The 17,550-nt window shown below is 38.4% G+C and overlaps 1 protein-coding gene across 1 annotated transcript in view; it reads left to right on the plus strand.

Moving 5' to 3' along the window:
- Nucleotides 1-15,373, plus strand: part of Vps35 (VPS35 retromer complex component) — a 39,198-nt gene extending 23,825 nt beyond the window's left edge. The window contains exons 11-17 of the mRNA XM_021169341.3: nt 770-977; nt 2,179-2,334; nt 5,009-5,131; nt 11,532-11,711; nt 12,302-12,541; nt 13,634-13,777; nt 14,450-15,373. Coding sequence (XP_021025000.1) covers nt 770-977; nt 2,179-2,334; nt 5,009-5,131; nt 11,532-11,711; nt 12,302-12,541; nt 13,634-13,777; nt 14,450-14,629 — 1,231 coding nt within the window. The 3' untranslated portion in view covers nt 14,630-15,373. The remainder of the gene's footprint in view (nt 1-769; nt 978-2,178; nt 2,335-5,008; nt 5,132-11,531; nt 11,712-12,301; nt 12,542-13,633; nt 13,778-14,449) is intronic.
- The last annotated feature ends 2,177 nt before the right edge of the window (nt 15,374-17,550 follow it).

The raw sequence follows: 17,550 nt of genomic DNA on the forward strand, positions 1-17,550 counted from the left end.
AGAAGAGATTAATTGTATTATTTTCTCAGTTTGCTTAACCTATTTCTTTAAATGTGTAAATGAATTTTTAAAAACATCTTATTGGTTCTTTGTGAATTTCACACCATGTACCCCAATCCTTCTCATCTCCCCCTTCTGTCTCCTCTACCCTTGCATCCTCTCCCCAATGGAGAAAAAAAACCTCATGGAAGCTATAGTGTATAACAGTGTATACAGATCTCATGGTGTACCCTTTTGTTCCCATTTCTTTGCAAATGTTCATTGCAAAGACTCATTGGTCTGATACAATTCCTCTGACTTCTGCTGCCTCACTGGGATTCCTCTCAGATATCCTGTTGTTGCCCTGTGTCGTGGAGATCTTGTAGTTTTGGATCTATGGGATTGGGCCCCTTCGTGCCCTTCAGTAGTTCCATCAATGCGATAGATGTTGGAGTGGGCCAATTCAGAGCCCTGGATCTGGGCCTGAGAGGTATCTGAGCTGGTCTTCCTGAGGGCTCTCCTGCTCTCTCCACCTTGGGGCTGGCTCACCAGCAACCCCGGGAAGCAGGGTCAGCTCTACCCTGCTGCCCAGGTGAGGTGCAGAGCCTGCTCTCCTGAGTGTTACAGCTAATAAGAGACATGGCCAGTTCTCTGATTCTCATGACCCTGGGGCCAACTCCTCTGCCTGCCATAGATGGTAAATAAAGATTTTTTTTTAAAATGTGAATCAAGTGCTCTGTTATAAAGATTAATTTTACTCATGAAAGGGTTGCTGTTTTTCTCTTTGTAGTATTGCTACCAGTAGTGCAGTTTCAAAGGAGCTTACCAGACTTTTGAAGATACCTGTTGATACTTACAACAATATCTTAACAGTCTTAAAGTTAAAGCATTTCCACCCACTTTTTGAGTACTTTGACTACGAGTCCAGAAAGAGCATGAGCTGTTATGTGCTTAGTAATGTTCTGGATTATAACACAGAAATCGTCTCACAGGACCAGGTAAGAGAACACAGATAAGCTCTTTTAGGGAATTAGAAAATATGGTTGACTAAGATTTTAGATATTGAGCTGTAGACACTGGTCATAAATGAAGGAGGTAACATAATAATAAAAACTATGAATAGCTTATTTGTTATATAGAAGTTAAAAATTGGAGATGTACAAAGAATTATTAAATACCTCTGATTTCACCGTAGTTGATTAACATTTGGCATACCTCTTTTCAGATTTTTGTCCATAAATTTATACATTGATCTATCAACTTTTCACTGCCTTTGGAACAACCCCCCTACTTCCTCCCAATTTTATGTCCTCCTCTTATTTTTGTTTTTTTTTTTTTAAGTTCAGTTCAATTATTATTGCCTGTATGTGAATGAGTAGAAGAGGGTCACCTGCTGGGAGTATAAGCAACCTACCAGTGACTGTACCCCATAGAAAGTGACTCTCCCACCTTCAGTAGCCAGTATTTGCCAATAGCTCTTCAACTAGGGTTGGCTCCTTGGGAACTTCCTCTCTATCCAGGATGAGTGTTGACTAGCTTGCTCTTGGGCAGGCAATCACAGGTACTGTGGGAAGGTGCTATTTTGCAGTAGTCCTTGAGCTCTGGCTATAATATTTCTGTCCCCTCTTCAGTGTTCCCTGAGCCATGTTGGGGAGGGTATGCTAAAGACATGCTATTTAGGGCTTAACACTCCATAGTCATTTATTTTCTACCCCCTGAGCTCTATTAACTGTTATCCACTGCAAAAAGAAGCATCATTGATAAGGGAGAAAGCTATAATAATCTGTGGCTGGAAGGGTATTTAGAAGATAGTTTGTTACTATGTCCACTTAGAAAAATAATAGTAGTAGACTCTGCCTTAGCCCTTTTTCTTCGTAATCTTTAGGTTCTTTGCCAGGTTTGCAGTACCAGTACCAGGCATGAATTCTACCCTGTGGAACAAACCTTAAGTCCAAGTAGAAAGCCCTGGTTATTCCTAAAATATTCATTCCACTATTGTACCAATGGGCTAATTTTGTCAAACTGGTTGTTACACAAGTAGCTTAAAAAGTTCACAGCTGGGTGAAACTGTTTCTTCTAACTTTTTTACAAAAACACTAAATTATTTGGCTGATATTGTTTCATTATGTATCCACTTAGAAACTGTTGCCTTTTTTGTTGATAGTGTCAGGCTAATATTTTCTACTTTCTGTGTTGCAGGTAGATTCCATAATGAATTTGGTGTCCACATTGATTCAGGATCAGCCAGACCAACCTGTAGAAGACCCTGATCCAGAAGACTTTGCTGATGAACAGAGCCTTGTTGGCCGATTTATTCATCTGCTACGTTCTGATGATCCTGATCAGCAGTATTTGGTATGAGTTATCTCTTACTGTAACCTTTCATCATGCTTAATGAGCAGAAAAGTGTTTAAAATGGTTTAATGTAGCTTTTGCATTGGCTTAAGGTGTTAAAAAACTTGTTACTGAATTAAAGTTCGTGACCTTAAAAAAATTTATTTACCTATTTAGTTTTTTTGAGGCAAGTTCTCACTGTAGCCATGTTGGCCTTAAAATTATGATCCTGCTGCCCTAGCTTCCTGAGTGCTACAATTTCAGTTGTGTGCCACCGTGCACAGCTGGGATTTTATTTTTGTATAAATGGATAGTTAAATTGTTGGCACTCATGAAGAACAAGTCAGGTATTCCAGCTTCTCTTGAAAACCTGAGAATTGCAGAAAAGCTTGCTTTCCTTTAGTTGGATATTACTTGTTCTGTGTTCTGTGTTTTTTCCAACAGTGTAGTGCGTTTAGAATGTTTAGTTGTTTATCATAATAAACTTCATGAGACATAAAGTCTAATAGGAAGATATTTGTCAGATGAAAATGTATGAAGGACTTTAAAGTTTAGTGATCAGACAAGACAAAGCTTTCTCTTGTATCATAGTCCTCAGTTACTCTTTATGAAATGAAGATTTAAATGTGAGCTAAGTAGGTATGTTGGCATCTGATAGTGGATGATTTAAAAGGCTGATTTCTTTCATTTGTCTTAGGGAGAGTTTTTTATGTACTATGTGATCAGGACAGTATGTGAATACTGAAATATTTTAAGTTGCTCCCCCTTCTTCGCTCTTCCTTCTGTGTGTGTGTGGGGGGGGGGATGCTCTCATTTTCTGTGTCACATTGATAGTATTTGTGGCTGATTGGTTATGTTTGTATGTTTCCATATCAAAGAAATCCACAAGACCCAAATATATCACAAACTGTATTTTATGCGAATTGTTTAGTGTTTGTATTTGCGTGTTTATGTGGGTGCACCCGAAGGTTAAAGGTCAGCATCAAGTCAGGTTCTCTCCATTGTGTTTTTCTAGACAGGGTTCCTCAGTGAGCTCCATGGAGTCAGCTGCTTCTGCCTTCCCAGTGCTGGCACTGCAGTTGCATGGCTGCGCCTGGCCTTTTATGTAGATGTTGGGAATCTAAATTCAGCTCATGCTAGAAGCATTTTACTGACTGAACCATCTGCCCAATCCTTTGGTTTTCCTTTTCTTCTTTTCTTTCTGAACCAACTATACATTTGTTTCACATGGCTTTTTAAATTATATTGTAGTTTTCTTAATTTAAGTGTGCTTAGGAAGTTTGATCTACCTGAAAGGATAAATAATTAAGTTTATAGGAAGATCTAAAAGATTAGAATTTAGACAACCCCAAATAGCTAGAACAGGCTTTATTTAATTCCAGAAAGGTGGTTTCTCTAATTCTGGCCAACTAATCATGGCATAGGCCCCAGTCACTCAGTGGTCAGAGTTCAAGAGAATGAGGGGTTACATGTAGCCTTTTGAAGCTAAGGATAGGAAAGGTGGAAAGGGGAATTTAGCTGCTTTCCTTAGATAACCTGGTTTTGTTTGTTTGTTTGTTTGTTTTCTGGTTTTGGAGACTGTGGGGTCTGTCATCTCTTTCTGCAACCACAAGGTGTCTGAAGCAGCTACTTTTTCCAAATAACTGGCTTCCTGGAGCTCTGAGCTCAGTTTAGGGCCTTGACTTTTAGGAGTGATTCTTCTACTTCTGGTAACACACACACACACACACACACACACACACACACCAGAGCTGTTTTTCCAGAATTGCCTACTTTTCTGAGCACATACTTTGTGCAAGGTATTGATGACATAATTGAAACTTTGTGTTATTTAATCTTCCCAACAGTTTTATAGGAGTATGCTACCTCATTTTTCAAATGAAATTTATGCTAAGAGGAAGGCAGTATGAGACTTATCCTTGGGAGATGCAACTCAGACATCTCTTCACTGCTATTAGGAATAGATTTCAGACCCATTTAATGTTCCATTTGGCCAACAAGTGAGTTTATTGGGATTACTTACAGGAGTATGGGCAGTAAGGGGTTATTCACAGGAACAGGGCTGTCTCAAAGACAATGGCATAACTGAAAATCCCACTCTGGTACAGGTGACAATTCATAAAAGCTGCAGTCCAGGAGCTCTGCATGACTTGCAGTCAGCTTCCATGTTGGACAAGCTCCTCCAGGCCACCTTGCTGGTTCTCTCCTCCACCAGCATGCTTTATTGTTCCTTGAGGAGGAACCTGTTAGTCTTACAAGTTTCAGCTCTCTGGGACTTGTAAGTTTATTTACTTCCTGAATCTTAGGAGCTTCTCTCCAGGATGGAATGTTTAAGCAGATTGCTACACTGCAGCAATAAAGACTAGACAGTACTAGAATCTACTTTTACATGTAAGTCTGTTCTGCTTCCTCGGCCTGCAGTCTTTATCAATGAAGTATAGTTTGTGTATGAAAGAGCACATATCTATTCTTGACTAGTTACCTAAGGCTAGTATTACAACCTGTGTAAGCTTCCAATTTGCTTATATAAAATGAGTTAGTATTTTATAATATAGGAAGTGTGTACTTCAGTAAAGCCTGGTTTATCATAAAACAGTAGCAGCTTGGAATAAAGTTATGGAATAGAGTTCCCATGTAATTTTGTAAACAAATAATCCTAGCATGGAAAATTATTTTAAAATGTTTTCTTTGTCAGATTTTGAATACGGCACGAAAACATTTTGGGGCTGGTGGAAATCAGCGGATTCGCTTCACACTGCCACCTTTGGTATTTGCAGCTTACCAGTTGGCTTTTCGATACAAAGAGAATTCCCAAATGGTAGGTTTACTTTGAAATTTGTCACTACGTTTCTCCTTTTCCTTTACTGTATCTTCTAAGCTGTAGAAAAGCTCAAGCACATACACAGAATGAGTGATAATGCTGTCAGATCACATTTTCAGGAACTCCCGATTTATTACTCACCCTTTGCTGATTTTAGCTGACGCTGGTGAACTACACACTGGCTGAGAAATCACATAACAGCACTTGAAAGTATGAGACTGAATCAGTTTGAATTGATGCTAAAACATTTCCTTAGGGTCTGAATCAGTGTAACTTTACCTAGTGATAAGGTCCAGCACTGTATAATCACTTCTCAAAAAAGCTTGTTATTGAATAATGTTATAAATTGCATGCGACTACTCTAAGAGTTTGTTTCTTTCTAAAACAGAATCATGGCTTGTCTTCGGTGGCATAATTTTAAAGAAAACACCTCAGTCTCTTATTCATGGAAGTTGAACATTCAGGTTTATGTTACGGAATAAAGCTCAGTAAACTTGATTTTCTAATAATGTTTTAAAAACATTTTTATCTTAATACTCTTACCTGCTTTCATACCAGGTTTTTGTCAGGATAGCTTCTGTTCTGTTTTCTAGCACTTTATAACTAGGTATTTGTCATTATAACAATAAAAGTAGCCATATTCCTATGCAATATAGTACTTGAAGTCCTAGCCAAAGCAATTAGACAACAAAAGGAGGTCAAGGTCAACAAATTGGAAAGGAAGAAGTCAAAATATCACTATTTGCAGATGATATGATAATATATATGTGACCTTAAAAATTCTACCAGAGAACTCCTAAACCTGATAAACAGCTTCAGTGCAGTAGCTGGATATAAAAGTAACTCAAACAAATCAGTGGCCTTTCTCTACACAAAGGAGAAACAGGCTGAGAAAGAAATTAGGGAAACAACAGCCTTCACAATAGTCACAAATAATATAAAATACTTTGGTGTGACTCTAACTAAGGAAGTGAAAGATCTGTATGATAAGAACTTCAAGTCTCTGAAGAAAGAAATCAAAGAAGATCTCAGAAATGGAAAGATCTCCCATGCTCATGGATTGGCAGGATTAATATAGTCAAAACGGCTATCCTGCCAAAAGCAATCCACAGATTCAATGCAATCCCCAGCAAACTTCCAACTCAATTCTTCACAGAGTTAGAAAGGGCAGTTTGCAAATTCGTCTGGAATAACAAAAAATCTAGGATAGCAAAAACTATTCTCAACAATAAAAAAACCTCTGGTGGAATCACCATCCCTGACCTCAAGTTGTACTACAGAGCAATTGTGATAAAAAACTGTATGGTACTGGTACAGCGACAGACAGGTAGATCAATGGAATAGAATTGAAGACCCAGAAATGAACCCACACACCTATGGTCACTTATCTTTGACAAAGGAGCTAAAACCATCCAGTGACAAAAAGACAGCATTTTCAACAAATGGTGCTGGCACAACTGGAGGTTATCATGTAGAAGAATAGAATTGATCCATTCTTATCTCCTGTACTAAGCTCAAGTCTTAAGTGGATCAAGGAACTCCACATAAAACCAGAGACACTGAAACTTACAGAGGAGAAAGTGGGGAAAAGCCTCGAAGATATGGGCACAGAGGAAAAATTCCTGAACAGAACAGCAATGGCTTGTGCTATAAAATCAAAAATCAACAAATGGGAACTCATAAAATTGCAAAGCTTCTGTAAGGCAAAAGACACTGTCAATAAGACAAAAAGGCCACCAACAGATTGGGAAAGGATTTTTACCAATCCTAAATCCAATAGGGGACTAATATCCAATATATACAAAGAACTCAAGAAGCTGGGCTCCAGAAAATCAAATAACCCCATTAAAAAATGGGGCACAGAGCTAAACAAAGAATTCTCAACCGAGGAATACCGAAGGGCTGAGAAGTACTTGAAAACTGTTCAACATCCCTAATCATCAGGGAAATGCAAATCAAAACAACCCTGAGATTCCACCTCACACCAGTCAGAATGACTAGTATCAAAAATTCAGGTGACAGCAGATGCTGGCGAGGATGTGGAGAAAGAGGAACACTCCTCCATTGTTGGTGGGATTGCAAGCTTGTACAACCACTCTGGAAATCAGTCTGGCGGTTCCTTAGAAAACTGGACATAATACTACCAGAGGATCCAGCAATACCTCTTCTGGGCATATACCCAGAAGATGGTCCAACTGGTAATAAGGACACATGCTCCACTGTGTCCATAGCAGCCTTATTTATAATAACCAGAAGCTGGAAAGAACCCAGATGCCCCTCAATAGAGGAATGGATACAGAAAATGTGGTACATTTACACAATGGAGTACTACTCAGCTATTAAAAACAATGAATTTATGAAATTCTTAGGCAAATGGATGGACCTGGAGGGTATCATCCTGAGTGAGGTAACCCAATCACAAAAGAACTCACATGATATGCACTCACTGATAAGTGGATATTAGCCCAGAAGTTCAGAGTACCCAAGATAAAATTCACAAAACACATGAAACTCAAGAAGAAGGAAGATCAAAGTGTGGATGCTTCATCCCTCCTTAGAATGGGGAACAAAATACCCATGGAAGGAGTTACAGAGACAAAGTTTGGAGGTAAGACGGAAGGAAGGACCATGAGAGACTGCCCCATCCAGGGATCCATCCCCTAATCAACCATCAAATGCAGACACTATTGTATATGCCAGTGAGATTTTGCTGACATGACTCTGATACAGCTATCTATTGGATGGAACACAGGGCTCCCAATGGAGGAGCTAGAGAAAGTACCCAAGGAGCTGAAGGGGTCTGTAACCCTATAGGAGGAACAGCAGTATGAACTACCCAGAGCTCGTGTCTCTAGCTCCATATGTAGCAGAAGATGGCCTAATCGGTCATCTTTGGGAGGAGAGGCCCTTGGTCTTGCCAAGATTATATGCCCAAATACAGGGGAGTGCCAGGGCCAGGAAGCAGAAGGGGGGGGGGGTTGGGGAGCAAGTTGGGGGGAGTGAATAAGAGACTTTCGGGATAGCATTTGAATTGTAAATGAAGAAAATATCTAATTAAAAAAGTAATTAAAAAGTAGCCATATTATGAAGCAATAATGATCAAAATGGTGTAGTACTAATAGAAATATATGCAAATAGGCCAGGGGAACTGAGGAGTTATCCAGAAAACCATGTGTGACCAGATTATCTGTTTTTGGTTTTTTTTGTTGTTGTTGGTTTGTTTTGTTCTGTTGTTTTGAAATAAGGATTCTCTGTGTAGACTAGGCTAGCCTCAAACTCTAGAGATCAGATCCACCTTCCTCTCCTCTCAAGTGCCAGGATCAAAGGCATGTACCACCCTGCCCCATCTTCCTTAAATCTCTATTCTATGCCAGAAACACAAGGGAAAAGGACAGTTTTTAATGAAGGGGACTGGAAAACTGGATATCCACTTATAGCGGAATGTAATAGGCTCTTTATCTCATATCATGCACAAAAAATGAACTCAAGATGGATTAAGGAACTAAACCTTGATCTTGTTATTGATTTTTAGGGATAGGGGATACTAAAAGCATAAGTCACAAAAGCAAAAATGGACAAATAGATTGTATAAAACTAAAAAGTTTTGCACAGCAAAGGAAACACCAGTGCAATGAGATAGTATATGGAATGGAACAAAAATTTGTAAATCATATATTTTATAAGGCACTAGAGCCAAAATAAAGAACACTGAGCTGGAGAGATGCCTCAGAGGTTATTGCTCTTGCAAAAGACCTGAATTTGAATACTAGCACCCACATGGTGGCTTACAGTTATCTTTAAGTCCAGTTTGAGGTATCTTTTCATCCCCTTCTTATCTCTCTGGGCACCAAGCATACACACAATATACTTCCATGCAAGCAAAGCAGTCATCGTAAAATAAAAGTAAATCTCAACACCCCATAAAACAAAATAAGAAACGCAGTTCTGTAGTAAGAAAATAAATAACTGGATCTAAAAATGGGCAGATGATGCCAGTCTAGACTCTATAATGAAGCTCTTTCTCCAAAACAACAAATAAACTAAGATAGACAAAGTAGAAATATTCCTGAGGGGCACATACAGATATGACAGTAGGCTTCAGAAAAATATGCTGAGTGACATTAATCACGAGGGAAATGCAAATGAAAATACATGATTCATCTTTAGTGGACTAATATCAAAAAGACAGGAGAATGGCTGGAAACATAAGCCTCACTGGTAGATTACCTACTTTGCATGCACAAAGCTTTAGGATTATTCCTTGGCATCGCGTACAAGTGGTGAAAGGGACCACTGTTAGAATATAAATATAATGCATTCTCTATATAAAACAGTGTGGGCCAGTCATGGTGGCACACACCTTTCATCACAGCACTCAGGAGTCAGAAACAATTGGATCTCTGAGTTTGAGGGCTCCTTGGTTCACAAAGTAATGTCCAGGACAGCTAGAGTTGTCACACAGAAAAACTGTGTCTCAAAAATAAAAAAAAAGAAAAGAAGACAGAGGAGGAGGAAGAGGGAGGAAAGGAGGGAGGGGAGGGGAGAACAACTCCAAAAATTATTAGGCTGAAATGTAGCTCAGTGGTAGAGTACATTATTGGATAGCTATCCATAGGAGATGAAATCAGTTTTTGTTATCGAGAGATTGTATACTTTCATGTTCAATGCAGCATTATTTACAGTGGCCATGGATAGTCACCTCAATGATGGGTAATGAAAATATGATGTGTGTATACATACACATCTGTGCATACATATACTGGAACATTATTCTATTGAATAGAATGAAAGAACCCCTAGCATTTGTGACAATATAGATAGTCCTGGAAGACAGCATGCTGAGTAAAATAAACCAGTTACTGAAAGAATACTTATCTCACATGTCTAACTTAAAACCGTCAGCAGGAGACCAGTGGCTGGCAAGTTGTATGGAATGTTATCAGATGAAAAAAATTTGAGGACAAGAAAGTTAAAGGGGAAAACAAAATTTAAGACACCCTCCCCAGGTAGCAACTAGTGTAATAAGGACGACATACGTACTTGGATTATTGGATTCAATCCTTGTAACAAGTCTTCCTATCATCTTTAAAAAGTAAAGAGAATTTGCAGTTTTATAGAAGTTTGGATGGTATAGCAGGATAAAGTTATTAACCTCACTGGTATTTACAATTTCCTGGAAATTAGATGGCAAAGGGAAAAGAAAAATAATTTTCAGCAATTGCAATGTTAAGAATATTTAATAGTGGTAGAAATGTGAATTAGTACTACATTTTTAGCATGCTGCCAATGTGTAACTGTAGTGTTATAAATACATTAATTATTATTCTAAGATTTTACACTAAGAGATAATCGTGGAAGTTTTTTAAACGTCATTATGTGTTTTACTACTATGTGTATGATGGGTTGGGATGATGCTGTGGTGTGTATGTGGAGGACGAAGGATGAGTTTATAGAGTCAGTTCTCTCCCTCCACTTTAGGGGCTCCAGGATTGACCTCAGGTTATCTGACTTATGGCAAGTGTTTGTACCTGCTAAATCATAGCACTTGGCACATAACTAGGGTATTAATAAAGCCTTGTATATATTCTGACCTTTTATATGTTTTCACAGATGCTTTCTAAAGGAGGACTGTATAACCAATTAGATTATAAATGAGTTGAAGGAATACTTCCTTGTTAAAATAATAAAAACTTAGTATTATGAGGAATCTTGTCTTGACAAGAAGTTACATACAAATCGTTTGTAGTATGAACCCAATTTTAACTTTTTTTTTTTTTTAAAGATTTATTTATTTATTATATGTAAGTACACTGTAGCTGTCTTCAGACACTCCAGAAGAGGGCGCCAGATCTCGTTGCGGATGGTTGTTAGCCACCATGTGGTTGCTGGGATTTGAACTCTGGACCTTTGGAAGAGCAATCGGGTGCCCTTACCCACTGAGCCATCTCACCAGCCCGCATTTTAACTTTTTTTCAGTGATCTGCTTTAAAGCAAACAGATCACAAAATCTACACACAAATATCTCCACTATCTTTACATAGAAAAAAAGTGGACAGGAAGACATTAGCAACTGTGTTACCAGGGTTGATTGTATTTTCTATGTTTGTGTGTGTGTGTGTGTGTGTGTGTGTTATTTTCCTCAATTTAGGGATGTATTGCTCTTCTAATCAGAAAAAGAAATATCAGATCTATATAAATTACAGAGCAGCAGCTTTAGATGGGTTTAGTTTTTAAGGAAATACCCTGCTTAGTTTACTTCTGCGTTCTGTAAATGAGGGAGAAGAAAGTGACAGAGAAACTGACCTGAGATCCAGTCCTTTCGCTTAGAGGTTTTATTAGAAATTTTCAGTAGAATGAACAAATTACCTTTGGACTTGATAGGTTTTTCCTGTTTCAGGATGACAAGTGGGAAAAGAAATGCCAGAAGATATTTTCATTTGCTCACCAGACTATTAGTGCTTTGATTAAAGCTGAGCTGGCTGAATTACCACTGAGACTTTTTCTTCAAGGAGCATTAGCTGCTGGAGAAATTGGCTTTGAAAATCATGAAACAGTAGCATATGAATTTATGTCCCAGGTGAGCTCTCTCTTCCTTCTTGGGTTTTCCCGTCCAGTTTGTTGGGTTCAGTCACTGGTCCATTATTTTTAAGGAAATGCACTTGGTGTTAACTAGTTTACTGTTTTTTGACAGGGTCTCATTATGTAGACCTAGCTGATCTAGAACTCAGACCCACCTGTCTTTGCCTCCTCAGTGCTGGGATTAAAAGGGTGCACCACTATGCCAAGCACTCTCCTTTATCTTTTAATCTATGACTAACTATCTGACCATGTGGGAATCTCTTCATTATGGTAGTCACATTGCCTCTGTAGAGTAGCAAAATTGTTGAGTTTCCAGGAACTGAAGAAACCCAAGATTTACTAGTGGGTAGCTGTGAAAGTATTTCATGAACAAAACATTCATTCTGTGGTTAGTTCAGTTGAGAAGTATCAGCTCAAGAAAGTTGGACTAGGTTTCTTTTGGCTGTAGTTTGTGCCTCTTCACTGAAAGGTACACCGTGCACTAGTGTGAATGGCACTTGGACCATCTCATAGAATGGGGTTTGGAAGAACGTTAGAAAATGTTCCTATTGAAGGTTGGTTCATGAATATTTGTTCTATGTATACCAGGCATTTTCTCTATATGAAGATGAAATCAGTGATTCTAAAGCACAGCTGGCTGCTATCACCTTGATCATCGGGACTTTTGAGAGGATGAAATGCTTCAGTGAAGAGAATCATGAACCCTTGAGAACTCAGTGTGCGCTTGCTGCATCAAAACTTCTGAAAAAACCAGATCAAGGCCGAGCCGTGAGCACATGTGCACATCTGTTTTGGTCTGGCCGAAACACAGACAAAAATGGGGAAGAGGTAACGTTCCTCTTGATTGTTAGAGAAGATAGAATTGGTACCAGGGATTGGTCACCTGTCATTGGGCTTTGGAAGTGAAACATTGGGAGCTTGGAAATTTGACAAAGACAATTGCTTTGCTTTATTAGAGGAAATGAATAGGTGGTGATGTTAGCATTTCACCCTGTGGTAAAGGGTCTACTTTAAAAAGGCTGTGTTTACAGCAACTGTTGTAGCTGGTATTTGCTACTTTGTGGGTTCTTCTTTCTTCCACCTTTCTCCTCCCCTTTTCTTTCACCCTTTCAATCCCCTAACACTAAATAAGAGATAAAAATGGATAGAGGGGAAAGGGGGTAAGTTAGACTTCCTGCTGATTAGAGATGTTTCTGTTTGATTAGAGTTCCTTAGGGCAAGTTTGATCTTCACTATCAGGATATCTAAGTTGTCTTTGCTTTGTGCACCACTATTTAATAAACTGTGACCAACAGCAACCAATCAACTATCCACCAACAACAACCCTGCCTCTCTGATCCCTAGCATTTATATACTCTCTCAAAAGTCCCCAGAATTCAAAACATCACACAATTGCAGAAACTACCTACAGCTGGCAAAATCACATCCCTGCTAGAGCACATCATAGTCAGCTGCTGTGGACAATCTGAAGCAACCCCATATTTCACATCTGGGCTTAAAACCAAAACATATCCTTAAAATATTTCTGAATTTTTTTTTTTTAAAAAGAAACCAAAATGCCGAAATTGTCACTACAGCTTGTTAACTACTAGTTGTAATTTTCTTTTTGTTTGTTTTGAGTTGGAATCTCTGTATGTAGCTTTGGGTGTCCTGAAACTCACTATGTAGATTAGGTTGGCCTTGAACTAACAGAGACCCATCTACCTGTCTCTGTTTCCCAAATACTGGGGTTAAAGTTAGATATTTGCCACCACACCTGGCACCAGTTCTGTTCTTAAATACAGTTGCTTTGTTTTAGGATTTCGTTGTGTCTCTTTGCAGCATAAAAGAGCCTTATAGTGTTGTGCTTCTTTGATGGTGATAAAATGGGATATTTCTCATTCATTAATCCTTTTAATATTTTCATGCCGTTTATTTTAGCTTCATGGAGGTAAAAGGGTCATGGAGTGCCTAAAGAAGGCACTAAAAATAGCAAATCAGTGCATGGACCCCTCTCTACAAGTTCAGCTCTTTATAGAGATTCTGAACAGGTACATCTATTTCTATGAAAAAGAAAATGATGCGGTAAGTGAAATCGCTCTCTTTCTGTAAATTTGATACTTTTAATTTGTGAAAATTTAACTTTGCTTAGTCTACCTGCAATCTATTTCCATTATCCAGAATCTTTTTCTGTTTATACTGTACAATTAACAAAATACCAAATACACATTGCCAACTTGTAGGCTTGATTTGTCACTGTGTAGTAGTTCAGTCATTCCTAAGGGCATTGTCCATTTGTAGCATTATGGCAATTATTAAGATTTCTAAGTTAGGGGCTGGAGAGATGAATCAGTGGTTAAGAGCACTGACTGCTTTTCCAGAAGACCTGGGTTCAATACCCAGCATCCACATGGCAATTCACAACTGTCTGTAACTCCAAGGATCCAACACCCTCAGTCAGACAAGATACCAATGCACATAAAATAGAAATAAATACATTTTTAAAAGATTTTTAAGTTAAATACAGTTTTGTTTTTTATTCTTTTGCTGGTTTATGTTGCTCTATATTTTGAGTTTTTACAATTCTTTTTTTCCTTAGTGAATAGCTAATAGATGTTGCTTAAACTCAGAATCATATTCTCATCTCTTTTTCATAATTACTCAAGTATTTGATGAAAGTAATGCAAGTTCCTTAAAACAGTGCTGCTAAATTTTCTTTTGTGATACATGCCTGCTACACAATTATTCTTTTTGTAGGTAACAATTCAAGTCTTGAACCAACTTATTCAAAAGATTCGAGAAGATCTCCCAAATCTTGAGTCCAGTGAAGAAACAGAACAAATAAACAAGCATTTTCACAACACATTGGAGCACTTGCGCTCAAGACGGGAATCACCAGAGTCTGAGGGGCCAATCTATGAAGGTCTCATCCTTTAAAAGAAGACAGCTCAGCATACTCCTTTCTACACATCAGAAAGGGCTTAACTAGGTCTCCCTTCCATAGATTGTGCCTTTCAGAAATGCTGAGGTAGGTTTCCCATTCCTTACCTGTGATGTGTTTACCCAGCACCTCCAGACACCTTCAGGACCTTAACTCACTTCATAATTGTTTAAGTCTGTCTGATCACCCAAGTAGCATGACTGATCTGCTCTTTAAACTTCTGTGATCCGTGAAAATTGAAAGCAAAACCCACTTATTCTGGCTACTAATGGAGCTCTCCTTTCTTATTTTTATTTTGATGAATTGTTGATTGTGTATTTTCTTCATTAATGGGGAATACTAACCCAAACATACTTGTTTCTTTGTTCTCTGGTCCTATCTGAGATTACTTTAGAGGACAGGAGTACTGTGTGTGAAATTCAGCTTGGGCTTTCCCTGAATGCAAGATAAAGCCTATGTGTAATATATTCCCTACAACTAGAATATATTAATGCATGTTGAAGAATTTTAAAGCACCATGGTCAGAAGCAGAAGCTATATTTTGCATATTTGGACTCAGCTATCCATTAAGAACTATGCCATCATCTGGATACATCAAAGTAATTTGATTCTATAAAATAGAAATTTTGTGACTTAATGTAATTTATGTATAACCTCCACTATTGTAAATTTATGTGAAATGCATCACAACTACAACTTTTTCATCAGTGAAATAATAAAGTTGCTGTTAACAATTTTGGATTATCTTTGTTTTTTGTACAATTGATGAAGGAAATTAGTAGGTTACCTGTGGAGTGGTTGCCATGTAGTCTTGTGCTTACTGAATTCTTTTATTTAATGCTGAAGGCCAGTTTTGACAGGTTAAATAAGTAAACCAAGAAGGAGGCATGGAGTCAGTGATTGATTAATTACTCAGTAGACTTTTTCTCTGAGGGAGTAAAACTTGATTCGCCAAGGCTGGCAAAAAGGGTGAGGGAGCAAAACTTAATTCTCTAGGGCCACCACAAAAACATATTCCTTAAGTTAGGCTAAAATCTTTACACAAAAGGAGATTACTACAGGATTATGGATTTATAGTCTTCTTTCGAAACTCAACCTAACTGAACATTTTCCATCTTTCTCTCTCCAATTCATCATAACCCAGAAGCAATAATTCTTTTGTCATTGATTAACAAAGTTTATGCAAGCCAAGTCTATAGTAGTTTTTCCTAATGATTAGCTGACAATTTGTATTTACCAAGCAACAGATCATCTTCTTACATCTTATTTTTGAAGTCTTGTTCAGCTAAACTGGCTAATTATTGACTCTATTCTTACAGAATTATTTACTCTTTGTTCATAATCCTGTCTTTTTCATGCTGCACACTGAAACCTATGATCATATCCCTAGATCACAAGATGAAGGAACTCAGACCCAACCTAGAATGAATGTTTTCTTTGTTCATTAACTTGTTTCAAGTCTATTTTCTCTTTCAAGTACCATTATGTGCTTGTATCGTATGAAAGCTTACTGTACTCTTTCCTAACCTATGCAGCCCTCACTACAAGGAGGGGCCACACTGTACTTTATTATATCTTTCTAGCAAAACAATATAAATAAATATAATTAAACTTTCTACCAACTATCCTAACTTTGTATAACTATTTAAATCAGGAATTTGTAAAAATTATTAATTTATCTAAACAATATTATTTTATGAAAGTTCATGTTGATCTGCAGGAAAATTGTGCAACAGAGTGGGCTGTCTCCCACGATACAATCACGCCAGACTGTAGGCAGTGAGGACCCCCCCCCCATGCTCATTCACACATTCAGGAGGGACATAGCAATGACAAACATGAGAAGGTACAGCAGCAGCAAGAGGCAGTCTAGAGATGAGCCCCCTGGGGGCTGTGCCTCTCTAAGATACGTCCATTGCAGCTATGCAGAAACAGACCTGGTCTCCAGGAAGCTCTCTTGCCCACCACAGTTCCTCCTGCTTGGTGTTCACCCATTTAACTCTAGTTTTAAGTGCTTAGTAAATAAGATACCATCTGTTAGATATTTACAGCTAATTACCTTCTTCAACCACTCCACCACCACCACCACCACCGTCCCTTTTAGGGTAAAATGAGTTACCATCATATCCCTAAAGGTTCTCTACCTGTATAGTTAACTATTATGTATCAGTCACTCTTGGAACTGCCTAAAAACATTCATTTCACCATTGTGCAGTGTGAGGAGTGGTGGAGAGCCTGGATAAATAAAGTCCTGAATAAATATGTATTGCTGACAAAGGGACTGCTAGGTGAAGGGAATGCCTCATTCCCATGTGTAATAGAGCTTTGCCTGGGCGAGGCTCTTTCCTCTAGAAGCTGAGTATTAGTGTTTGTGGACAGTTGCCAACGGTCGCTTCCTCCTCTTTGGTATTTGTCTGCTCCCCTCTGTATTGTACCTAATAAACACTATGAGATTTTGGGTTGCTTGGGCTGTTAGCTTACTGAACCTGTTCCAAAGCTTTCCTGTACCTGTTTTATCTATCCTGTCTTCATTTCCTCACTACCACTTGTCAGGGTTTCAGGAGCCAACCTAGTATGTTGTGATAGTCTAGATCAGAAATTTGAGAACAGCTTAGCTTGGGTTCTAGGTCGGCCTGTTTTATCACATCTTAGGGTGCTGCCGTCTGGACGTTATGACTGACCTGTTTGTGGACACTCCATGACTGTTAACTGGAGGTTTTAGATCCTGTCCCATGGCCCTTTCCACAGTGTAGCTTATGGGTCCTTTTCCACATGGCAGCTGGCTTCTCCAGAATAAACCCCAGAAAGAGCAAGGGGATACTACAATACCATGTGATAACCTGATCTTAGAAATCTAGCCCACACTCAAAAGAGAATTATGTTCTAACTTTTGTTTTTCTTTAGATATGTTTTCCTT

Source organism: Mus caroli, unplaced genomic scaffold (genome assembly GCF_978045245.1).
Source record: "Mus caroli unplaced genomic scaffold, Mus_caroli_1 scaffold_10, whole genome shotgun sequence".
In the NCBI taxonomy this organism is placed as follows: domain Eukaryota; kingdom Metazoa; phylum Chordata; class Mammalia; order Rodentia; family Muridae; genus Mus; species Mus caroli.